The 26,878-nt window shown below is 46.9% G+C and overlaps 1 protein-coding gene across 4 annotated transcripts in view; it reads right to left on the bottom strand.

Annotated features, from left to right (window-relative positions):
* Window positions 1-416: 416 nt before the first annotated feature.
* Window positions 417-26,878, bottom strand: part of LOC119954882 (glioma pathogenesis-related protein 1-like) — a 39,011-nt gene continuing 12,549 nt past the window's right edge. The window contains exons 4-9 of one of the 4 annotated variants that reach the window (XM_038780506.1): window positions 15,832-16,077; window positions 12,820-12,932; window positions 12,652-12,734; window positions 3,613-3,636; window positions 3,283-3,524; window positions 417-829 (exon numbers count right to left, since the gene is read on the bottom strand). In XM_038780506.1, the coding sequence (XP_038636434.1) occupies window positions 3,391-3,524; window positions 3,613-3,636; window positions 12,652-12,734; window positions 12,820-12,932; window positions 15,832-16,077 (600 nt within the window). In that variant the 3' untranslated portion in view covers window positions 417-829; window positions 3,283-3,390. Of the gene's footprint in view, window positions 830-3,277; window positions 3,525-3,612; window positions 3,637-12,651; window positions 12,735-12,819; window positions 12,933-15,831; window positions 16,078-26,878 lie in introns of those variants that run through there. The other 3 variants (XM_038780505.1, XM_038780504.1, XM_038780503.1) reach the window with 3 other exon arrangements.

Here is a 26,878-nt window from a genome sequence, read left to right as displayed (position 1 = left end):
GTGAAAATCCCCTAGTCTCCGGCGCCTGTTCAGGTACACTGACGGAGAATTCAGAATGTCCAATTCACCTAACAAGCACATCTTTCGGGACTTGTGGGAGGACACTGGAGCACCTGGAGGAAACCCATACAGACATAGAACATACAGTGCAGAAGGGGGCCATTCGGCCCATCGAGTCTGCACCGACCCGCATAACCCAATAACCCCTCCTAACCTTTTGTTTGGTCACTAAGGGCAATTTATCAAGGCCAACCCACCTAAGCTGAATATCTTTGGACACAGGGAGAATGTGCAAACCCTGCACAGACAGTGACCCAAGCCGGGATTCGAACCCAGGTCCCAGGCACTGTGAATCAATAGTGCTAACCACTGTGCTACCGTGCCTTATAGACAATTAATGAACGAAGAAACATAAGTCAATCTTTAGACAGTTTTAGATTTATTCACAAAATGAAACATTACAAATGTATTGTTCTACAATCCACCACCAGTTACAATAAGTATCCCTTTATATGTGCTCAGGTCATTATCCAAGGAGTGCTCCACCCCCATCTGTGGACAAATACTTAATTTATACAATCAAGATACCCTATTTTCCTAAACTAAAGAAAGTCACAAACAATATTTCAAAACATATCGAAGAAAAAATGATTTTCCATATTCTCTATAAAATAGTACATTACAAGACACCCCTTTTCCGTGAACCCCCAACAATTCTATCGTACATACACTCCTTTGTGTAAAAAAAATAAGATCATTGATGATTTCCATCAATGTATCTGTTCTTGGAAATTTCTGTTTCTTACCTAACATTTGTTTCATGCCAGCAGGTTCAATCTTTAATCTTTTTTCACTTGGATTTTTTTGTCAAATGAATGTTATCCCACAAGGAACGATTATTTATGTAACATTCAGTGGAGAAACTATTGACAATACACCCCTTGTATTGAATTTCCCCCAAAATATTTTGTTAATAGAATTCCATATCCAATGGTGAGTCAATGGATGTGATATATCTAGATTTCCAGAAAGCTTTAGAGAAAGTGCCGCACAGAAGGTTGCTGCATAAGGTAATGATGCATGATGTTAAGGGTAAAGTAGTAGCATGGATAGAGGATTGGTTAATTAATAGAAAGCAAAGAGTGGGGATTAATGGATGTTTCTCTGGTTGGCAATCAGTACCTAGTGGTGTCCCTCAGGGATCAGTGTTGGGCCCACAATTGCTCACAATTTACATAGACGATTTGGAGTTGGGGACCAAGTGCAATGTGTCCACGTTTGCAGATGACACTAAGATGAGTGGCAAAGCAAAAAGTGCAGAGGATATTGGAAGTATGCAGAGGGATTTGGATAGGTTAAGTGAATGGGCTAGGGTCTGGCAGATGGAATACAATGTTGACAAATGTGAGATTATCCATTTTGGTAGGAATAACAGCAAAAGGGATTATTATTTAAATGATAAAATATTAAAACTTGCTGGTGTGCTCGTGCGTGAGATGCAATAAGTTGGTTTACAGGTGCAACAGGTGATTCAGAAGGCAAATGGAGTTTTGTTCTTCATTTCTAGAGGGATGGAGTTTAAGACTAGGGAGGTTATGTTGCAACTATATACGGTGTGAGTGAGGCCACATCTGGAGTATTGTGTTCAGTTTTGATCTTACCTGAAAAAGAACGTACTGGCACTGGAGGGTGTGCAGTAGGTTAATCTCAGAGCTGAAGGGGTTCGATTACAAGGAGAGGTGGAGTAGACTGTGACATTAGTTGTTGGAATTTAGAAGTATGCGGGAGGGATCTTATAGAAACATGTAAAATTTTGAAGGGAATAGATAGGATAGATGCAGGCAGGTTGTTGCCACTGGCGGATGAGAGCAGAACTAGGGCGTCATAGCTTCAAAATAAGAGGAAGTAGATTGAGGACTGAGTTTGGGAGGAACTTCTTCACCCAAAGGGTTGTGACTATGGAATTCCTTGCCCAGTGAAGCAGTTGAGGCTCCTTCATTAAATGTTTTCAAGATAAAGATAGATAGTTTTTTGAAGAATAAAGGAATAAAGGGTTATGGTGTTCGGGCCGGAAAGTGGAGCTGTCCACAAAAGATCAGCCATGATCTCATTGAATGGGGGAGCAGGCTCGAGGGGCCAGATGGCCTACTCCTGCTCCTAGTTCTTATGTTCTTCTGATATGTGGCTAAAGGAGTTAAAAAAAAACTTTCAGGATTACCTTTCCTACTGTGGGAGAGTCCACACTAACATTTGCGTCACTCAGTCACCCTTCAAACCCTGAGAAGCTAGCCTCACTTTAACTTTGAGTTCCACCTACACAGATCTTTTCTGTATATATCTATGTCTGTGACAGAGTTGTCCTTGTATCTGGTACTTCAGAATAAACTTCAAATTCCTTCCAACCATCTAATTCCTTTGGTTTTACCTCTCAAATTTTTTTATCCTCTAGTTTATTGGCAGCCACCAAATTCATGGCCATGAGGACTTCTGTCGCTAGCCCTATCTCAAGACTGTCCTGTCGCCCTCCTTTCATTGTATAATTTATTCAACCTGCATTTCAATATCTTTTGGGACCGCTAATGTAAGATCGCTCTCACATGGTGGATACTCTTTCTCCGGTACTTTAATATTTTTCTAGCACTAGAATCATTCTCTGACACACTATTAGAACTTGCAACACACGTTCTTTCTTTGCGTTATTTCACCTGTTCTGACAGTCCATGGAGACTTCTTGGCCATCATCTTGAAAACATAAGTAAAATTTAAACTTGCTAATCGTTTTTCTCGTGTGTCGCACCAAAGTCGTTTCCCTCCAATCACTGGAACATACTTCACCCAAATATTAATTTTGGGCCTTTGGATGTGACAGCCCTGCCTTGTGCTTCATGATCACTCAGCCTACCACCATCTATCTTAATCTATTGTGTTCTGTCTCCGAACCTTTGAGGAGTTGCTCCAATGTCTTCTTGTGATGCAATTTGTAATTTTGTTTGGTTGTATTCCTGTGAAGTACTACAGAGGTTCTGTATACACACTAGGTTCTATATATATACTAATTGTTGTTATTAACCCAATGATGGTATTTCTCACAGTATAATTGTTGGGGTCATTTGAGTGAATGGAAGTTTCATCCCAATGTACTTCCATTGGCTTATCAAGAATTTCGAGGCTGCTGTTTTAACATGTAACCATATATTCTGTGTTTATTCGGTCCATAAAAGTCCATAAAAATATTTCCTATATTTAGTAAATTATGTAACAATTCATTTTTTTTTTCACACATAGAAATTGATATAAATATAAAATGTCACCTTCTCCCATTCCCTCAAATACACCAAACCTAATGTTTAACTGTATTGTGATCTGCAATCAGTAGAATATGGATGTGTATTACAGATAAGCAAACATGTTTGGGTATTTTGATTGTGCAAAGTATACTCCAATAACAATAACAATTAGAGACAGTGGCCTTATTACTAAAACAGCAATACAATAATTATCACATAAGGAATCCGAATCATCTGCTAAAAACAAAACAGAGGTACGATTAAGTAAATCACATTTTCTTGCATTGAGAAATAACTTATAATTGTATATTAAAAGCATACTCACTTGACATCTCAAGTGTCCGATTCCCTGATAAAAAGAAAAAAAGGGAAATAGATAACTATTGCAGTTTGTCCCCTTTTTAACTTGTCTCATTCAAAGTCATTCTACTGGATGTAATGGGGCTGGTAAGCACACTTAGCAGGACATCGCTTTTGTGTCGTTGCCTGCCGGACTGATGTAGAGTTGCGTGATCGGATTGTCGACATTTTAGAGCAGCCTCCCCTGCTCCCTCAACCTTCCTGCTCACTGCATCCCTCTCCAACACTCACACTGCATCCCTTCCCAACACTCACACTGCATCCCTCCCCAACACTCACACTGCATCCCTCCCCAACACTCTCACTGCATCCCTCCCCAACCTTCACACTGCATCCCTCCCCAACACTCGCACTGCATCCCTCCCCAACACTCGCACTGCATCCCTCCCCAACACTCGCACTGCATCCCTCCCCAACACTCGCACTGCATCCCTCCCCAACACTCGCACTGCATCCCTCCCCAACACTCGCACTGCATCCCTCCCCAACACTCGCACTGCATCCCTCCCCAACACTCACACTGCATCCCTCCCCAACACTCACACTGCATCCCTCCCCAACACTCACACTGCATCCCTCCCAACACTCACACTGCATCCCTCCCCAACACTCACACTGCATCCCTCCCCAACACTCACACTGCATCCCTCCCCAACACTCACACTGCATCCCTCCCCAACACTCTCACTGCATCCCTCCCCAACACTCTCACTGCATCCCTCCCCAACACTCTCACTGCATCCCTCCCCAACACTCACACTGCATCCCTCCCCAACACTCACACTGCATCCCTCCCCAACACTCACACTGCATCCCTCCCCAACACTCACACTGCATCCCTCCCCAAGACTCTCACTGCATCCCTCCCCAAGACTCTCACTGCATCACTCCCCAACACTCACACTGCATCCCTCCCCAACACTCACACTGCATCCCTCCCCAACACTCACACTGCATCCCTCCCCAACACTCACACTGCATCCCTCCCCAAGACTCTCACTGCATCCCTTCCCAACACTCACACTGCATCCCTCCCCAACACTCTCACTGCATCCCTCCCCAACACTTATACTGCATCCCTCCCCAACACTCACACTGCATCCCTCCCCAACACTTATACTGTATCCCTCCCCAACACTTATACTGTATCCCTCCCCAACACTCTCACTGCATCCCTCCCCAACACTTATACTGCATCCCTCCCCAACACTCACACTGCATCCCTCCCCAACACTTATACTGTATCCCTCCCCAACACTTATACTGTATCCCTCCCCAACACTCTCACTGCATCCCTCCCCAACACTTATACTGTATCCCTCCCCAACACTCTCACTGTATCCCTCCCCAACACTCACACTGCATCCCTCCCCAACACTCACACTGCATCCCTCCCCAACACTCACACTGCATCCCTCCCCAACACTTATACTGTATCCCTCCCCAACACTCACACTGCATCCCTCCCCAACACTCTCACTGTATCCCTCCCCAACACTCACACTGCATCCCTCCCCAACACTGTCACTGCATCCCTCCCCAACACTCTCACTGCATCCCTCCCCAACACTCTCACTGCATCCCTCCCCAACACTCTCACTGCATCCCTCCCCAACACTCACACTGCATCCCTCCCCAACACTCACAATGCATCCCTCCCCAACACTCACACTGCATCCCTCCCCAAGACTCTCACTGCATCCCTTCCCAACACTCACACTGCATCCCTCACCAACACTCTCACTGCATCCCTCCCCAACACTTATACTGCATCCCTCCCCAACACTCACACTGCATCCCTCCCCAACACTTATACTGTATCCCTCCCCAACACTCACACTGCATCCCTCCCCAACACTCACACTGCATCCCTCCCCAACACTCACACTGCATCCCTCCCCAACACTCACACTGCATCCCTCCCCAAGACTCTCACTGCATCCCTCCCCAACACTCACACTGCATCCCTCCCCAACACTCACACTGCATCCCTCCCCAAGACTCTCACTGCATCCCTTCCCAACACTCACACTGCATCCCTTCCCAACACTCACACTGCATCCCTCCCCAACACTCACACTGCATCCCTCCCCAACACTCTCACTGCATCCCTCCCCAACACTCACACTGCATCCCTCCCCAACACTCACACTGCATCCCTCCCCAAGACTCTCACTGCATCCCTTCCCAACACTCACACTGCATCCCTTCCCAACACTCACACTGCATCCCTCCCCAACACTCACACTGCATCCCTCCCCAACACTCACACTGCATCCCTCCCCAACACTCACACTGCATCCCTCCCCAACACTCACACTGCATCCCTCCCCAACACTTATACTGTATCCCTCCCCAACACTTATACTGTATCCCTCCCCAACACTCTCACTGCATCCCTCCCCAACACTTATACTGCATCCCTCCCCAACACTCACACTGCATCCCTCCCCAACACTTATACTGTATCCCTCCCCAACACTTATACTGTATCCCTCCCCAACACTCTCACTGCATCCCTCCCCAACACTTATACTGTATCCCTCCCCAACACTCTCACTGTATCCCTCCCCAACACTCACACTGCATCCCTCCCCAACACTCACACTGCATCCCTCCCCAACACTCACACTGCATCCCTCCCCAACACTTATACTGTATCCCTCCCCAACACTCACACTGCATCCCTCCCCAACACTCTCACTGTATCCCTCCCCAACACTCACACTGCATCCCTCCCCAACACTGTCACTGCATCCCTCCCCAACACTCTCACTGCATCCCTCCCCAACACTCTCACTGCATCCCTCCCCAACACTCACACTGCATCCCTCCCCAACACTCACACTGCATCCCTCCCCAACACTCACACTGCATCCCTCCCCAACACTCACACTGCATCCCTCCCCAAGACTCTCACTGCATCCCTTCCCAACACTCACACTGCATCCCTCCCCAACACTCTCACTGCATCCCTCCCCAACACTTATACTGCATCCCTCCCCAACACTCACACTGCATCCCTCCCCAACACTTATACTGTATCCCTCCCCAACACTTATACTGTATCCCTCCCCAACACTCACACTGCATCCCTCCCCAACACTCACACTGCATCCCTCCCCAACACTCACACTGCATCCCTCCCCAACACTCACACTGCATCCCTCCCCAAGACTCTCACTGCATCCCTCCCCAACACTCACACTGCATCCCTCCCCAACACTCACACTGCATCCCTCCCCAAGACTCTCACTGCATCCCTTCCCAACACTCACACTGCATCCCTTCCCAACACTCACACTGCATCCCTCCCCAACACTCACACTGCATCCCTCCCCAACACTCTCACTGCATCCCTCCCCAACACTCTCACTGCATCCCTCCCCAACACTCTCACTGCATCCCTCCCCAACACTCACACTGCATCCCTCCCCAAGACTCTCACTGCATCCCTTCCCAACACTCACACTGCATCCCTTCCCAACACTCACACTGCATCCCTCCCCAACACTCACACTGCATCCCTCCCCAACACTCACACTGCATCCCTCCCCAACACTCACACTGCATCCCTCCCCAACACTCACACTGCATCCCTCCCCAACACTCACACTGCATCCCTCCCCAACACTCACACTGCATCCCTCCCCAACACTCACACTGCATCCCTCCCCAACACTCACACTGCATCCCTCCCCAACACTCACACTGCATCCCTCCCCAAGACTCTCACTGCATCCCTCCCCAAGACTCTCACTGCATCCCTCCCCAACACTCTCACTGCATCCCTCCCCAACACTCACACTGCATCCCTCCCCAACACTCACACTGCATCCCTCCCCAACACTCACACTGCATCCCTCCCCAACACTCACACTGCATCCCTCCCCAACACTCTCACTGTATCCCTCCCCAACACTCTCACTGCATCCCTCCCCAACACTCTCACTGCATCCCTCCCCAACACTCACACTGCATCCCTCCCCAACACTCACACTGCATCCCTCCCCAACACTTATACTGTATCCCTCCCCAACACTCTCACTGTATCCCTCCCCAACACTCACACTGCATCCCTCCCCAACACTCACACTGCATCCCTCCCCAACACTCACACTGCATCCCTCCCCAACACTTATACTGTATCCCTCCCCAACACTCACACTGCATCCCTCCCCAACACTCACACTGCATCCCTCCCCAACACTGTCACTGCATCCCTCCCCAACACTCTCACTGTATCCCTCCCCAACACTCACACTGCATCCCTCCCCAACACTGTCACTGCATCCCTCCCCAACACTCTCACTGCATCCCTCCCCAACACTCTCACTGCATCCCTCCCCAACACTCACACTGCATCCCTCCCCAACACTCACACTGCATCCCTCCCCAACACTCACAATGCATCCCTCCCCAACACTCACACTGCATCCCTCCCCAAGACTCTCACTGCATCCCTTCCCAACACTCACACTGCATCCCTCCCCAACACTCTCACTGCATCCCTTCCCAACACTCACACTGCATCCCTTCCCAACACTCACACTGCATCCCTCCCCAACACTCACACTGCATCCCTCCCCAACACTCACACTGCATCCCTCCCCAACACTCACACTGCATCCCTCCCCAACACTCACACTGCATCCCTCCCCAAGACTCTCACTGCATCCCTTCCCAACACTCACACTGCATCCCTCCCCAACACTCACACTGCATCCCTCCCCAACACTCACACTGCATCCCTTCCCAACACTCACACTGCATCCCTCCCCAACACTCACACTGCATCCCTCCCCAACACTCACACTGCATCCCTCCCCAACACTTATACTGTATCCCTCCCCAACACTCACACTGCATCCCTCCCCAACACTCTCACTGCATCCCTCCCCAACACTCTCACTGCATCCCTCCCCAACACTCACACTGCATCCCTCCCCAACACTCACACTGCATCCCTCCCCAACATTGTCACTGCATCCCTCCCCAACACTCACACTGCATCCCTCCCCGACACTCTCACTGCATCCCTCCCCAACACTCACACTGCATCCCTCCCCAACACTTATACTGTATCCCTCCCCAACACTCACACTGCATCCCTCCCCAACACTCTCACTGTATCCCTCCCCAACACTCACACTGCATCCCTCCCCAACACTCTCACTGCATCCCTCCCCAACACTCTCACTGCATCCCTCCCCAACACTCTCACTGCATCCCTCCCCAACACTCACACTGCATCCCTCCCCAACACTCACACTGCATCCCTCCCCAACACTCACAATGCATCCCTCCCCAACACTCACACTGCATCCCTCCCCAAGACTCTCACTGCATCCCTTCCCAACACTCACACTGCATCCCTCCCCAACACTCTCACTGCATCCCTCCCCAACACTTATACTGCATCCCTCCCCAACACTCACACTGCATCCCTCCCCAACACTTATACTGTATCCCTCCCCAACACTTATACTGTATCCCTCCCCAACACTCACACTGCATCCCTCCCCAACACTCACACTGCATCCCTCCCCAACACTCACACTGCATCCCTCCCCAACACTCACACTGCATCCCTCCCCAAGACTCTCACTGCATCCCTCCCCAACACTCACACTGCATCCCTCCCCAACACTCACACTGCATCCCTCCCCAAGACTCTCACTGCATCCCTTCCCAACACTCACACTGCATCCCTTCCCAACACTCACACTGCATCCCTCCCCAACACTCACACTGCATCCCTCCCCAACACTCTCACTGCATCCCTCCCCAACACTCTCACTGCATCCCTCCCCAACACTCACACTGCATCCCTCCCCAACACTCACACTGCATCCCTCCCCAAGACTCTCACTGCATCCCTTCCCAACACTCACACTGCATCCCTTCCCAACACTCACACTGCATCCCTCCCCAACACTCACACTGCATCCCTCCCCAACACTCACACTGCATCCCTCCCCAACACTCACACTGCATCCCTCCCCAACACTCACACTGCATCCCTCCCCAACACTCACACTGCATCCCTCCCCAACACTCACACTGCATCCCTCCCCAACACTCACACTGCATCCCTCCCCAACACTCACACTGCATCCCTCCCCAACACTCACACTGCATCCCTCCCCAAGACTCTCACTGCATCCCTCCCCAAGACTCTCACTGCATCCCTCCCCAACACTCTCACTGCATCCCTCCCCAACACTCACACTGCATCCCTCCCCAACACTCACACTGCATCCCTCCCCAACACTCACACTGCATCCCTCCCCAACACTCACACTGCATCCCTCCCCAACACTTATACTGTATCCCTCCCCAACACTCACACTGCATCCCTCCCCAACACTCACACTGCATCCCTCCCCAACACTCTCACTGTATCCCTCCCCAACACTCTCACTGCATCCCTCCCCAACACTCTCACTGCATCCCTCCCCAACACTCACACTGCATCCCTCCCCAACACTCACACTGCATCCCTCCCCAACACTTATACTGTATCCCTCCCCAACACTCTCACTGTATCCCTCCCCAACACTCACACTGCATCCCTCCCCAACACTCACACTGCATCCCTCCCCAACACTCACACTGCATCCCTCCCCAACACTTATACTGTATCCCTCCCCAACACTCACACTGCATCCCTCCCCAACACTCACACTGCATCCCTCCCCAACACTGTCACTGCATCCCTCCCCAACACTCTCACTGTATCCCTCCCCAACACTCACACTGCATCCCTCCCCAACACTGTCACTGCATCCCTCCCCAACACTGTCACTGCATCCCTCCCCAACACTCTCACTGCATCCCTCCCCAACACTCACACTGCATCCCTCCCCAACACTCACACTGCATCCCTCCCCAACACTCACAATGCATCCCTCCCCAACACTCACACTGCATCCCTCCCCAAGACTCTCACTGCATCCCTTCCCAACACTCACACTGCATCCCTCCCCAACACTCTCACTGCATCCCTTCCCAACACTCACACTGCATCCCTTCCCAACACTCACACTGCATCCCTCCCCAACACTCACACTGCATCCCTCCCCAACACTCACACTGCATCCCTCCCCAACACTCACACTGCATCCCTCCCCAACACTCACACTGCATCCCTCCCCAAGACTCTCACTGCATCCCTTCCCAACACTCACACTGCATCCCTCCCCAACACTCACACTGCATCCCTCCCCAACACTCACACTGCATCCCTCCCCAACACTCACACTGCATCCCTCCCCAACACTCACACTGCATCCCTCCCCAACACTCACACTGCATCCCTCCCCAACACTTATACTGTATCCCTCCCCAACACTCACACTGCATCCCTCCCCAACACTCTCACTGCATCCCTCCCCAACACTCTCACTGCATCCCTCCCCAACACTCACACTGCATCCCTCCCCAACACTCACACTGCATCCCTCCCCAACATTGTCACTGCATCCCTCCCCAACACTCACACTGCATCCCTCCCCGACACTCTCACTGCATCCCTCCCCAACACTCACACTGCATCCCTCCCCGACACTCTCACTGCATCCCTTCCCAACACTCTCACTGCATCCCTCCCCAACACTCTCACTGCATCCCTCCCCAACACTCACACTGCATCCCTCCCCAACACTCACACTGCATCCCTCCCCAACACTTATACTCGCGGCCCCACAACTCATCACCTCCTTCCCCGAATCTCCTATTTGATTCTTCCTTCCCCAACCCTGGCGCTTTCTGCTTGCCTTTACGACCCTCCCACTCGCCGCTTCTATCCCCAACCCCTCACTCACCGCCTTCCCCTCCCGCCACCCTCCTGAGCACCACTTTCAACCCTCTCGCTCGCAGCTTCTGTCACTCCCAGACTCACTTTCTCTCTCTCCCAGATTCACTGGGGCCGATTCTCCCACATGGAGCCCAAGTGTTTGCGCCGTTATGAACGCCGTTGCGTTTCACGACGGCGCGAAACGGGCACGGGGACGACCGATTCTCGCCCCACAAGGGGCCAGCAGGGTGCTGGAGCAGTTCATGCCGCTCCAGCCTCACTTCCTGGCACCAAATGGGCACCTCGCCAACCCGCGCATGCGCAGGGGACTTCTTACGCACGCCGGTCCCGACTCAACATGGCGTCGGTGTTCAGGGGGCGGCCGCGCAGGAAAGTAGGCCGGGGGGGGGAGCGGGAGAGGCCGGCCCGCCGATCGGTGGGCTCCGATCGCGGGCTAGACCCCATCGGAGGTTTCCCCCCCCCCCCCCCCCCAGTGGACAGAGTCCTCCCCCACAAGCCGCCCCCCGAGACCTGAACGGCACTGGCAGGACTCTGTTTTATCTGTGTGGCCGCTCGGCCCATCCAGGCCGGAGAATCGGCTCCAGCGGCCCGTGGCCGGCGCTGCATCAAACGCGCCTTCACAAATGGCGGCGATTCTCTGCACCTTGGAGAATCACGCGCTGGCGTTGGGGCGTCGTGGCGTGGTTGCGGCGATTCTCCGGCCCGGGCGCGGGGCTCGGAGAATCGCCCCCCCCTATTTCTCGCACCACCCCTTTCCTGAGCCCTTTCTCATTAGCAAGGGTTCGGGTGAGGGAATTGGCGAGCGGAGAGGTGACAAGTTGGGCCTGGGAGTAAATCAGGGAGCGAGACAATCAGGAGGACGAGGAAAGTAGAAGGAGTTAGCATAGTTTATATTTTTAACATTTATTTTAATTGGAAAATTATTTTATTTGTGAATTTAAGAATTTAAAAACATCAATATTTCAATTTATAGGGTTTTAAAAAAAAGTTCTGACAAGGAAGATCCTATATTTTTTAATTGATTGCAATCAAAAAATCTGATTTGCGTTAAGTTTTTTCAGGAACACAACTGCATAATTAACTGAGGAATTACTGTTTAGTGCCAGAATTATTGAGTTGTCTTTTGCCAGCATTGTGGGAATGACATACCACATACACAAAGAGAAAAATATGACTCAAACTTACTGCACAAATTATTCTCACAACGATCTTTAAAGCATTTACTGCATGCTTTTCCTGTTAAGTAAGGGTGCGTTGGAAAATTACCACTGCAAGGAAAAGAATTATGTGTAAATATTTAGATTATGAATATTAAAGCCATCAAAAATGAATCCAATATTAAAAGAGACTTACGCTGGTCCATAATCACAAACAAAATTGACTGAAGTGCGACCCGAAAAGTCAGCAATTCCGGATGGACAGATATGAAATGCACAGCCAACTTTGTAACTTGATGCCCAGACAAGCTTGGAATAAAATAGGGAAGATAAATCATGAATTGTGAATAAAAGCAAAACCTGATAATCACCTAAAGTACTAAACTGAGTTGAGCACCTTACAATTGTCTCTTGCGTAATTGATAGTTTACTCTGATCTTTACAATATAGATAACCCCTGTGCATTCTTCTAGTGAGGTAAGACATGGTTTAGTGTCAGCTAAGCTTAAGTTATTACCAACAGTGGATACAGAGGATATTAAAGAATAACCAACAAACTGAAAGTTTGTTTTAGACAAAGCAGTGACATTTTGGCGGTATTAATTCTAATTTAATCGGCACAGTTTTAAGCCTGCCCCATTAAAATTCCCCACATATTTACCTACTGAAAAGCCACTGGCAATTGAGTGACCATTCTAAATTTTACCTTGCTTTACTAAACAGGTGACAAGGACACTCAAAACCAACAGGGTCCTTCTTTAAATATGCATATTGGGTCCCAATTGCATAATTGAGACCTGACTGAAATTTTAGCTGGTGGCTAGAGCCAAGTTATCTTAGATTTCCCACCATTTGAAGACAACAGGAAGAGGTGCGGAACCAGGAGTGTCCCAAACAAGTTCCTTTTTTTTGCCAGTGGGCCAGAGCACTAATGCAAGACTCCTGTGAAATGGCCCCCACTGTAAATCATGTCACCAACCTGGTGTCACCAGACAACCACTGGGCTGGGCAATTTACTACTGTATCCAACCAGTTGGGCAACAGGATTTGAATGAAGTCCAGTAGTTAAAATGCTTATATTAATTTTATATTTCCAAATAATATCTAGTAGTAGATTGCCAGGATGGATTATTTATTTACCTAAGGAAAAATCTTTCTTTGTAATTTATCTCCTAAATGTGAGGCTGGGTAATGTTTCTTTACATCTCCACAGCATAACTTAACAGACCAGTCATTATACATCATGACACAATTCCCAATGGCTCCTTATGCTTTAAATGGAGCATTTAATTGTGAAGCCAATGATATTTAACAGTTGACTGTAATAGAGTAATGGTCAGAGTAAATATGGTCAGTAGCTGTTAAAGGTTCATTTTTTTGATTACTTCAGATTTATTTAAAAATATCTACTGCTCTTCTAATTTAAATTAAAGACAGGATAGATAAAGATAAACGGGAGTATTCTCTGTTTGGGAGACTATGGACTGGAAATTTATGCATAGCGTGGAATACGAGGGGATTCCCAGTGAATCTCGATATCGGGCCACCATCGTGAGCGGGCTGAATGACATGCTCCTTTTACTATGTTTCCTATGTTCCAAATATTAGTCCATCCAGAATATGATCTGGAATAAAATGTTAGTTCGATTAAATATATATATATATATATATATAGATCATGATCTTAACGAATACCAATGCTTCATTCCAATTGTAGGTTGTTCCCATTCAGCTGTTGAATGAATGAAAATCACTTATTGTCACAAGAAGGCTTCAATGAAGTTACTGTGAAAAGCCCCTAGTTGCCTCATCCCGCCACATGTTCGGGGAGGCTGGTATGACCATTACTGTTGATAAAATGTCCATGCAACAAACTAGTTAAGCTAACAGATAAGAGGCTTTGTTTGGAAACACAATGCAAAGAACCAGATACTTTTTAAAAATAATTTTAGAGTACCCAATTCATTTTTTCCAATTAAGGGGCAATTTAGTGTGGTCACTCCACCTACCTTGCACATCTTTGACTTTGGGTTGTGGGGGCGAAACCCAAGCAAACAATGGGAGAATGTGCAAACTCCACATGGACAGTGACCCAGAGCCAGGATCGAACCTGGGACCTTGGCGCCGTGAGGTACCAGTGCTAGCCACTGCACCACCGTGCTCCCCAAGTACCAGATACTTAACCAATGGTTAACATGATAGTTAGGAACAAGACCTAAATGAACAGTAATTATAACCGAACTTATTGGATGTACATACAGGGCTAATGGGCAGAGATTGTTAGAGCTCTTGTGGCTGTCAGAAGTAGCATAGCTTAGTGGCGGAGGTGATGTTTAATCATTTTGAAGCATGTGGGGAAACCAGGTTGCCTTTTCTTGTCATTTGGTGCACTACTGTAGAACAGTTATTTTGGAACGACACTTATTCATCAAATTTTTTAAAGCTAGTTTAAAATCCCTCAAACCCGAATCATTAAGATTGCCTAATTCGCCTATCGCTTACCTTCACGTAACGTCTTTATTTCCAATTCCCTTTGAAAAGCTCTCTCTTTTCTCTCAGTTTCTTTTTTCTTTTCCTACATTTCAAATTTCTTCATTTCTATTTCTTCCTCTTCATCTTTTTCCTTCACTTCGAATTGTTTCATTTGTAATTGAATTTCAGTCAATTCAATTTCCTCAGTTTTCAAAATATTTGGGGTGGGATTCTCCGTCCTGCCGCACCCGTTTTCTGGTGCGGCGCGCCCCCCCCCCACCCCCACCCCCCCAGCAGCGGGATTCTCCAACCCGACAGCGGGCCAATTGGGTTACCCATTGTGGGCACTCCACGTTGTCGGGAAATCCGCTGGCGTGAGTGCGTTGCCGGCGAAACGGAGGATCCCGCTGATAGAGAATCCAGCACTTGGTCTATCTGACACATTTGTACATTTCACTATACTTTCAATAATGTCGGCTTTCCTTATCCCTGCAGGGAATCCCACCTCCAATTGGTTAACTGACTCTTGGTTATTTTCTGTAAACCAGTCAAAGTTACATGTTCCATCTCCAGGAAAGTCTATCTATGTCAGTGTTTACACATGAGTAATTAGCTCTTATCATATTTATTTGTAAAAGAATAAAATCAGTAAGGACCTTTTCACAGTAGCCGTAATAGAAATGCTATTTTGGGGTATCATTTTGACCGATGAAATTATTTGTACAAAATACATTACCTGGGTGTAATGGCCACATACATTTGTGCAACGTCGTGAAACATAATCATAATCTTTAACTTCACCGTGCCAATTTTGTATTGCCCTGGAGACATTTAAAGAGGAGCCTTCTGTAACGTAGATGTTTTCTCCGACAACGGGGAATACTGGATGAAGTTTTCCTCGCACTTTCAGGTCTTTGTTATGTTCAAATCTGCAGTTCTTACTCCATCCTAAGGCTACGTTAGCAAGGATCCGATCCCAAGACTAAAATTCAAAAAAGATGAAGTAAATAAGAGAGATAGAACAGTACAGCACAGAACAGGCCCTTCGGCCCTCGATGTTGTGCCGAGCAATGATCACCCTACTCAATCCCACGTATCCACCCTATACCCATAACCCAACCCCCCCCTAACCTTACTTTTTAGGACACTGCGGGCAATTTAGCATGGCCAATCCACCTAACCCGCACATCTTTGGACTGTGGGAGGAAACCGGAGCACCCGGAGGAAACCCACGCACACACGGGGAGGACGTGCAGACTCCACACAGACAGTGACCCAGCCGGGAATCGAACCTGGGACCCTGTAGCTGTGAAGCATTTATGCTAACCACCATGCTACCGTGTTGCCCCTTTAAATTTAGAGTACCCAATTATTTTTTCCAATTAAGGGGCAATTTAGAGTGGCCAAACTACCTATCCTGCACACCTTTGGGTTGTGGGGGTGAAACCCACACAGACACGGGGAGAATGTGTAAACTCCACACGGACAGTGACCCAGGGCCGGGATTCGAACCCGGGTCCTCAGCGCCGTAGGCAGCAATGCTAACCACTGTGCCACCATGCTTGCTAACCACTGTGCCACCATGCTGATGGCAGAGATGTGTCTCAGATTTTTAAAAATGTAATTTCTTTATTGAATATTTGCTGCAAACGATGTTAAAACCTTCTCCGTGGTTCAATCAACAAATGTGGAGATTCCCCCCCCCTTCTGTTTGCGCTGGTTTTAGAGCTCTTGGCTATAGTGCTGAGGTGCTCTGATAAATGGAGGGAGATAGTGAAGGGGGATGCGGGGGCGGAGGTGTAGCAAAGGGTGTCCCTGTTTGCTGATGATTTGTTGCTGTTTATCTCTAACGCGGGCTCTTCAGTGGGGGATATAATAGAATTGTTTAGGAGATTTGAGGCGTTTTCAGGCTATAAATTAAATTTGGGAAAAATTGAGTGAAAAATTGTGAAAAGTGTCTTCTCCATGGGCGGGTCAGGGTGGGGAGGTTGCCATTTTGGGTTACAACAACCCACTTTAGGTATTTTGGAGTGCAGGTGGCTCGGGATTGGGCCCGGCTCTGTAAGTTTAACTTTATTAGTGTGGTGGACAGAGTCTGTCGAGGTAGGGCAGTCTTTCCCTATCATTGGCAGGTTGGGTGGAGACGGTTAAGATGGATATTTTGGCACTTTTAAAAATTCTTATTTCTGTGCTTGCCAGTGTTTTTGCCGAAATCCGTCTTTTATGGGGTGGATAGGTTGATTTTGTCGATTGTGTGTGCATGTAAGGTGGCAAGGAATAGGAGGTCGGTACTTCAGAGAGGGCGACAGTCAGGGGGCTTGACCCTTCCCAACCTTATGTACTATTCTTGGGCATCGAACGTGGAGAAAATGAAGTTTAAAACAGCGAGACGGCAGCTTTGTAGGTGAGGATGGAGACAGGCTCTTGCAAAGGGTCGGGTTTGCAGGCGCTGGCAATGGTGCCGCTCCCGTTCCCAGGGAATGTTCTTGGGGAGTCCTGTGGTGGTGGTGACGCTGAAAATATACAGGCAATTTCGGCAGCACTTTAGATTGGGAGTGGAGTCGAAGTTGATTCTGATCTGAGGGAACCACAGGTTTGAACCAGGGAGGATTGATGCAAGGTTTTGGGAGGACCTCGGGAGGAGCGAGGGGTGATGGAGATGAAGAACTTATTTTTAGAAGGGCGGTTTGCAAGTTTGGAGGAGTTGGGGGAGATGTTTGAGGTCCCACGTGGGGAGAGTTTCAGATATATATGCGGATTTTTCGAATAAGGTTTTTCCGACCTTTCTGGTGACACCGCCCTCCTCATTGCTGGAGGGGGAGGTTTTGTTGGTGATGGGGCTGGAGAGGGAGTCATTTCGGCGATCTATGGGAGGATTTTGGAGGAGGAAAAAGCGTCTCTGGAGGGGGTGAAGAATAAGTGGGAGGAGGAGCTGTGGATGGTATTGGAGGAGGGGTTGTGTGAGGTGCTGCAAAGGGTGAATGTCTCAACCTCGTGTGCGAGGCTGGGGTTGATACAGCTAAAGATAGTACACAGAGCGCACCTGACAAAGTCGAGGATGAGCCGGCTGTTTGAGGGAGTGGAGGATGTTTGTGAGCGGCGTGGGAGGGTCCAGCAAATCACGCACACATGTTCTCGTCCTGCCCGAAGTTGGAGAAATTTTGGAGATCGTTCTTCAGCACCATGTCAGCGATCTTGCATGCGGACTTAAGAGTCCAATCCCCTAGGGGCCATATTCGGGGTGTCAAGAGTTGCAGGCGGAAGCGGGGGCAGATGTTTTAGCCTTCGCCTCGCTGATCGCTCACAGGCGGGTTCTGTTGGGGTGGAGGTCAGCTTCTCCACTCTGCGCCTCGGTGTGGCTGGGAGATTTAATTGAGTTCTTGCACTTAGAAAAGGTGAAGTTCACTTTAAGAGGGATGTGTTAGGGGTTTCATAAAAGATGGGGCTTGTTTATACTACATTTCAGGGAGCTGGTTACTGTCAACTGCTAAGGGGGGAGGGGAACTGGGTTCAGGGCTGGTGTTGCATTTATTTTCCTTTGTAATATTATGCATGTTAAATGTATAAATGTTAAAATTTGAATAAAAATACTTGGAAAAAAAATGTGGAGAGATCATGGTCTTCTTTGCGAGTAACACCGAGATCCTTTGCTCAGCTTGCCCCCCACTTCCACTGGGCCAAACCTCCTCTAAAGCTCTATACTGCCTAACCCTGAACTTGCATTGTTTTCTCATGTTTCATCTCCCCTCACGTCCTCTCCAAGCTCATTTTGTGCATCAGATTCACCTTTTACTTCCTTGGCAACTGCTGACCAGATTTAACTTTTTACTTTCCAAGTTAGCTGATATTGTTCAACAGTTCCCTTTCTTCAGGTATTGTCCCTCTCCTTAAAATCTGCCATCATCATTCCTTTACAAAACAAAAAACCTTTATCCCAACATTTGTTACAAATCTCCGTGCCATCGACCATCTCCTTTTCTCTACAAAGTTATTAAGCTTTCTATTACATCCCAAATCCGTTCCCATCATTGTTGAAACGTCATGCTTGAATTTCTCCACTGTGGTTTATACCCATGCCATAATACTGAAATGGCGCACATCTTAAAGGTATACACTCTAAGTCACTGGGGGGGGGGGGCTTTTCAGCCTGCATTAATCGTTAGAGAGAATGGCGATGTGGAGAAAAACCCAGAGCGAATTGGGAAACGCGAGAACCTCATTTCAATGGATTTCAATAAATTTTAATATCAGTAGCCAGCACCCACCCCACATCACCCCGTTCATTGAGTACTCAAACCTTGCCGACGAGGTTTACAACAGGTTTTGAAAGTCGCAAATCAGGCGAAAGGATCCTCGGTGGGGGCAAAGGTAATTATAGGCCCAGGGGGGAGGCGGCGGCGGGAGAAACATGTCCAGACACTGCCCCGGCACAAGTTAGAACTGCCAGGTTGGCACCCTGCCAATTTGTCAATGTGAATCCGTGTGAGGCAGTGCCAGGGGTGAGCTCCAGGAGTGGGAGGGGGTTCCAGTTATATGTGAGGAAGAGGGGGGGGGGGGGGGAAGAGTGGATAGTGAGGGGGGAACGTGCAGCCACGGGAGAGGGGGCAGTGGGGGGGGGGAACACACTGGCAATAATTCCGCAGTGGTGGGGAGGGGCGCTGATGATTGTCTGAGGTTGGGGGGGGGGGGGGAAAGAGAGCCGGGTTCCACTTCAGTGCTTTAAAGATGGTGCCCCGATGGCTGCGGAGTATGTTGAAGTAAGTGAACTGACCTTGCCAGGTCACCCCACCAGAGTGATGGCGTAAATCCCGCCCACTCTTTTTTTCTTACCCAGAGAGCCTCAAGATCTGGAGAGAAAACTGGTCTGTGCAGCTGGAGAGCTTCACGCCGGTTATCAGTCTGAACCTGACACTTTGAAAAAAAATATGAGAAGATTCTGCCCACTGTGCCAAAGATTAGCTATCCTTTCCCATCCTCCTCAACCTGTTTGCTGCCTTTAATGCACGTAACTATCTCCTCCTCTTCCTATGCTTCTCCATCATCATCCAACTGGGTGGAACTGCAATTGCCAGGTTCTAGCTTTATCCTATCGTAGGGTTGGGGAAAATACACCATTACTTCTAAAGGGGGAATCAGAAATCAAAAAGACCTTTCTGTCTGCAGACAAATAGTGAGACGAGAAGGCAGCACTGTTTAAATCAATCACCCTCCTTTCTGTAACACAATGGACGGGATTCTCCATCGGCAGGATCCTCTGATTCGCTGGCAGCGCACTCACGCCCATGGATTTCCTGATGGCTTGGGGGGTGTCCACAATGGGAAACCCCATTGGCTGGCTGCCGGGACAGAGGATCCCCCACTTTGTCTTCAACCCCACCACAAACTCTGTTCACCTGGCACTGATCCATCCATCTACTTTGGCAATGGTCTGATGCAATGTTAAAGATAAACTTGACCTCAATGAACTACCTACCATATAACTACACAATCACCGAGATAGCTTATTTCCACTTCCACAACACATCTCAGCTCTGCCCCTGCTTTAATTCATCTGCTGCTGAATTTCTGATTCATACCTTTATTACCTCTTGACTATTCCTGTGCTCACCGACCTACATTGGCTCTCAGTTAAGCAGTGGGCCGATTTTAAAATTCTCATCCTTCCATGACCTTGCCCATTCTGTATCTGTGTAATATTCTGGTGCCCCAGAACCCTCAGATTCTCTATTCTCCTTTTAATCCCTAGTTAAAACCAACTTGTTGGTCATCTTCCCTAATATCTTCTTTTTGTGGCTTGTGTAAAATTCTCTTTTGAAGAGACTTGGGATATTTTGTTACGTTAAAGTTACTATACAAACACAAGTTATTATTAAAGCCATTTAATTTGAAAATTTAAAAACAGATTAATAGAAATTAAACACTGGTATTGAGTTATAGAACTAAGATGGTTATAATCTTTATTAGTGTCACAGGTAGGCTTACATTAACACTGCAATGAAAATCCACTAGTTGCTGCACTTGGGCGCCTATTCGGTACAGTGAGGGAGAATTCAGAATGCTCAATTCACCTAACAAGCATATCTTTTGGGACTTGTGGGAGGAAACCGGAGCACCCAGAGGAAACCCACGGAGACACGGGGAGAACATGCAGATTCCACACATTGAGGGAATCGGAAACTCCCTAATAACTGATGTCTTCACATCCCGTGTGACCATTCAACCCTGTCCATTTGTATGGCCAAGGAAAGTGGCGTGGGCTTTTCTAAATTCACTTTTGGCTAGGTTTATCACCAAACCTGCCTCCTGAAGTCGATCGAATAATTCCATCAGATGTTTCAAATGTTCTGTCCATGTCTGGCTGAAAATTACCAGATCGTCGATGTATACCGCACAATTGGGTAATCCTGAAACAATTGTTAGTTAACCGTTAAAACGTGGCTGGGGCGTTTTTCATGCCAAATGGCATAACTTTGAATTGGTATATACCACCTGGAGTCACAAAAGCTGAAGTCTCCTTCACCCTTTCGGGAAAAGGTAGCTAAGTAAATCCAATTTGGAAATAAAAGTTGATTGTCCCACTTTCTCAAAGCAACCCTCCAAACATGGGATAGGATAAGAGTCCGTTCTTGTAACTGTATTAACCTTTCTATAGTCCACACACAACCGTTGGGTAACGTCTGGTTTAGGTACCATCACTGTGGGTGAGCTCCATTGGCTGCAACCCACTTCAATTATGCCATTTTTAAGCATACTCTTAATCTCTTTGTTAACCTGTGCCAATTTTAAAGGGTTGTTGGATGTAAAGGATTTATGGATGTTGTTTGATTGGAGCAGCATTTCCCACATCTACATCATGTATAGCCATTTTAGTACTTCCCAATTTATCTCTACAAACTTGCCCACGATTTCAATAACTCTTTCAGGTCAATTTGTTTTTCCTCTGGAAGGTTTCTCAACAATTTATCCCAATTTTTATTAACATCCTCGTTTTCCAATTTAATTTGAGGTATGTCAAATTCACAGTCATCTGGATTTGGTTCGTCATTTTGAGTTAGAATCATTAAAACCTCTCCTTCCCTTTCAAAGTACCTTTTAAGCATATTCACATGACACACTCGGTGAGTTTTCATTCTATCTGGCGTTTTTATCACATAATTCACTTCACTTAATTTCCTTTCAATCTGATACGGTCCACAAAACCTAGCTTTTAAAGGTTCACCTACCACTGGTAACAACACTAAAACTTTATCTCCACTGGCAAAACTGCAAACTTTGGATTTCTTGTCCGCTTCCCGTTTCATCACATTTTGTGCAACTTTTAAATGTTGTCTAGCCAATTCACCTGCTCTATTTAATTGTTCCCTAACATTTGACACTTAATCCAATAATGTAATTTCCGATTTCTCACTCACCAATTTTTCCTTAATCAATTTAAGTGGTCCTCTTACCTCATGACCAAAAATTAGTTCAAAAAGGACTAAATTTGGTTGACTCATTAGGTGCATCCCTAATTGCAAACAGTACGAATGGAATTCCTTTATCCCAATCCTCTAGATAATCTTGACAATAAGCCCTTAACATTGTCTTTAATATCTGATGCCACCTTTCTATTGCTCCCTGCAATTCTAGATGGTATGCAGTTGATTTAAATTTTTTTATTCCTAAACCATCCATAACTTCTTTGAATAACCTTGAGGTAAAATTCGATCCTTGTTCCGATTGTATTTCTGTGGGTAGTCCATATCTAGTAAATAATTGAAGTAACTCCTCCACAATCTTTTTAGCTGTAATATGAAGTACTGGAATGGCCTCTGGAAACCTAGTAGACACATCCATTATTGTCAGAAGATATTGATTCACACTTTTTGTTTTAGGAAGCGGTCCTACGCAATCAATTAGGACCCTTGTAAAAGGTTCCTCAAATGCTGGAATGGGTATTGAGGGCACTGGTTTTAATCACTGCTTTTGGTTTCCCTATCACTTGACATGTGTGACATGATTAACAAAATTTAACTACATCTTTATGTAGTCCAGACCAATAAAAATGTTTCTGGATTTTAGCTTGAGTTTTCCTTATCCCCAAATGACCTCCCACTGGTACCTCATGTGCAACTCTCAACACCTTTCTATACCCTACCGGCAATACTACTTGATAAACTTCTGCCCGCATATGTAAAGGTTTCCATTTTCTCATCAGTACATCACTTTTACGTTAATAACACTCTGGTATACACACAGATTCCTCTTCCGTGTATGTTTTCTGATACATCCGTTTTATTTCAATATCTTTTTGTTGTAACTCTGCCAATTTTCCTGAACTAAAAATATCCGCCTCATCCTTCACCTGTTCTTTTTCAACTATCTGATCAAAAATCGTTTCTGATAATTGCACTTCAACTTCACTCTTTGATTCCTCCTCTTGTCTTAACCTGTGACTTTGCGACCTTGTTACTACACAATACGGAAAAATCCCAGGATATTCATTCTTCAACAATTCAGTTGTCTGATTTTCCCCTGGCTTATCAACCACAGTAGGCATCACTCCCACCTGCGATCTAGCTGTATCATTACCCATGATAAACTGTATTCTGGACAAGATAGTTTCTCTCTTACTCCTACTACCACTTCACCACTCTTCATTTGACTTTCCAATCTCACCTTATATAATGGAACGCTACTCCTCTCACCCTGAATTTCACATACTACCACCTTTTCTGGCAACATTCTTCCCAAACTACATAACTCCTCATCTCTTACCATTAAAGATTGACTAGCTCCCGTATCTCTTAAAATTGTGACTTCTTTACCTGCTCCTCCTGATACACATGAGTAAACTTTACTCACACAAGTAAATTCTTCAAAGAGTTCTAGCACCTTCTTATCAATCACCTCTTGATCAGGCTGTACAATGTTTTGCACCTCCTTCGCTTCACTTGGGCTTTCCTTTACCACTTTAACATACCCCACTGTCTAATCCTTTTTTACCACATCAGCCTTCCCAGTGCTTTTCTTCAACCACCAACACTGTGACTTTACATGGCCTAGTTTATGACAGTGAAAACATTTGAAACTTTTCATTTCTCTTCCAGCCCCCTGGATTTATTTTTTAACCTTAGGTATACTCTCCTTATTATCTCCAATTTTAAGATCACCTTTACCACTTGAGTATTTCTCATGTCCCCAGTTTCAATCCCTCACAGGCTGAAACTGATGTCGGAAACCAAGCTTTGATTTATGAACTAATTCATAATCATCTGCCATTTCTGCTGCTAATCTTGCAGCTTTAATCCTCTGTTCTTACACATGAGTTCTCACTACATCAGGAATTGAGTTTTTAAACTCCTCCAAAAGTATAATTTCTCTGAGAGCTTCATACGTTTGGTCTATTTTCAAAGCCCTTATCCACTTATCAAAATTACTCTGATCCTTTCAAACTCCATGTATGTTTGACCAAATTCTTTCCTCAAATTTCTAAACCGTTGTCTGTTGGCTTCAGGCACCAGCTCATGTGCACCTAAGATGGATTTTTTCATCTCCTCATACGTCCCTGAAACCTCCTCCGGTAGTGATGCAAACACTTCACTAGCCCTACCTACCAGCTTTGTTTGAATCAGTAATACCCACATGTCCTGTGGCCATTTCATTTGTTTAGCCACCTTCTCAAATGAAATGATAAAGGCTTCCACCTCCTTCTCGTCAAATCTTGGCAATGCTTGGACATATTTAAATAGATTCCCACCAAGCCTTCGACTATGACGCTCTTTCTCACTATCCTCGTCACTATCCACCAACTGTACGTTTCCCTTTACGTCTGCCAATTTTAACTGACTGTCATGTTTCATGGCCATTTTCTGAAGTTCAAACTCTCTCTCTTCATCTTTTCCCCTGATCTGTATCTCCCTTTCACTTTTTGTTCTGCTAGGGCTATTTTTTCTTTTCTCCTTTCTTCTCTCTCCTTTTTCTCTGTCTCTCTCTTTCTCTTTCCTCTCTCTTTTGTATTCAAGTTGCTTTAATTCTTTCTCATGTTCCATTTGTTTAATTTGTAACTGGATTTTTGCCATTTCCAATCAGTCAAACTGCATCTCAGGTCATTTTAAATGCTCAGCCACTGCCATAATGACCTCATTTGTTCGCATTTTGTCAGGTAATGGTAACTGCAGTGTTTTTGCCTAATCTAACAGTCTTGCTTTTAGTCTCTGTCTGTGTGACCATCTCCACCCCCAAAAACTTCAGAGCCTCTGAAAGATCCATTGTCCGCAACACACTGCCTACTTAACTAAAATACCACACCTGAAAGGCAGTGAAAGAGCAGGAAGGCAGTGCAGGTGTCCCCTGCGGTCATCTCCCTCCAAAACAGGTATACCGTTTGGATGCTGTTGGGGGAGATGACTCACCAGGGGAAGGCAGTAGCAGCCAGGCTCATGGCACCGTGGCTGGTTCTGCTGTACAGAAGGGTGGGAAAAAGACTGGCAGGGCTATAGTCATAGGGGATTCAGTCATAAGGGGAGTAGACAGGCGTTTCTGTGGTCGAAAACGATACTCCCGAATGGTATGTTGCCTCCAGGGTGCACGGGTCAGGGATGTCTCAGATCAGCTGCTGGACACCATACAGCCAGTTGTCGTGGTGCAAAAAGGCACCAATGATATAGGTAAAAAATGGGATGAGATCCTATAATCAGAATTGAGGGATTTAGGAGATAAGTTAAAAAGTAGGACCTCAAAGGTAGTAATCTTAGGATTGCTACCAGTGCAACGAGACAGTCAGAGTAGAAATTCAAGAATAGTCAGAATGAATACGTGGCTTGAGAGATGGTGCAGGAGGGAGGGGGGTTCAGATTTTTGGGACATTGGAACCGGTTCTGGGGGTGGTGGGACCATTACAAATCGGATGGTCTACACCTGGGCAGGACTGGAACCAATATCTGAGGGGGTGCTTTTGCTAACACTGTTGGGGAGGTTTTAAACTAATGTGGCAGGGGGATGGGAACCAGATTAGGAAGTTAGAGGTCAGTAAAGATGGAGCAACTAAAGCCAGTAAGGTACTAGAAAATAAACTCAATGTGACTAAGGGGAAGAGTAGACAGGGAAGAGATGATGATCGCAAAGGGACAGGTGGTCTGAAGTGCATTTGTTTTAATGCGAGAAGTGTAGCAGGCAAGGCAGATGAACTTAGGGCTTGGATTAGTACCTGGGAAAATGATGTTATTGGTATTACTGAGACTTGGTTGAGGGATGGGCAAGACTGGCAACTAAATATCCCAGGGTATAGATGCTTCAGGGGGGATAGAGAGGGAGGTAAAAGGGGCGGAGGAGTTGCATTATTGGTTAGAGATGATATCACAGCTGTGATTAAGGAGGGCACGATGGAGGATTCGAGCACTGAGGTAATATGGATAGAGCTAAGAAATAGGAAGGGTGCAGTAACATTCTTGGGACTTTACTATAGGCCTCCCAAAGTGAGCGTGAAGTAGAGGTACAAGTATGTAGACAGATTATAGAACAATGTAGGAGCAATAGGGTGGTTGTGATGGGAGATTTTAACTTCCCCAACATTGAATGGGACTCATGTAGTGTTGGAGACGTAGATGGAGCAGAATTTGTAAGGAGCATCCAGGAGAGTTTTTTAGAGCAGTATGTAAATAGTCCAACTCGGGAAGGGGCCATACTGGACCTGGTATTGGGGAATGATCCCGGCCAGGTGGTTGAAGTTTCAGTCAGTGATTACTTTGGGAATAGCGATCACAATTCCGTAAGTTTTAGAATACGCATGGACAAAGACGAGA

This window comes from Scyliorhinus canicula, chromosome 20 (assembly GCF_902713615.1).
Source record: "Scyliorhinus canicula chromosome 20, sScyCan1.1, whole genome shotgun sequence".
Lineage (NCBI taxonomy): Eukaryota > Metazoa > Chordata > Chondrichthyes > Carcharhiniformes > Scyliorhinidae > Scyliorhinus > Scyliorhinus canicula.
This window is presented reverse-complemented; position numbering and strand designations above follow the sequence as displayed.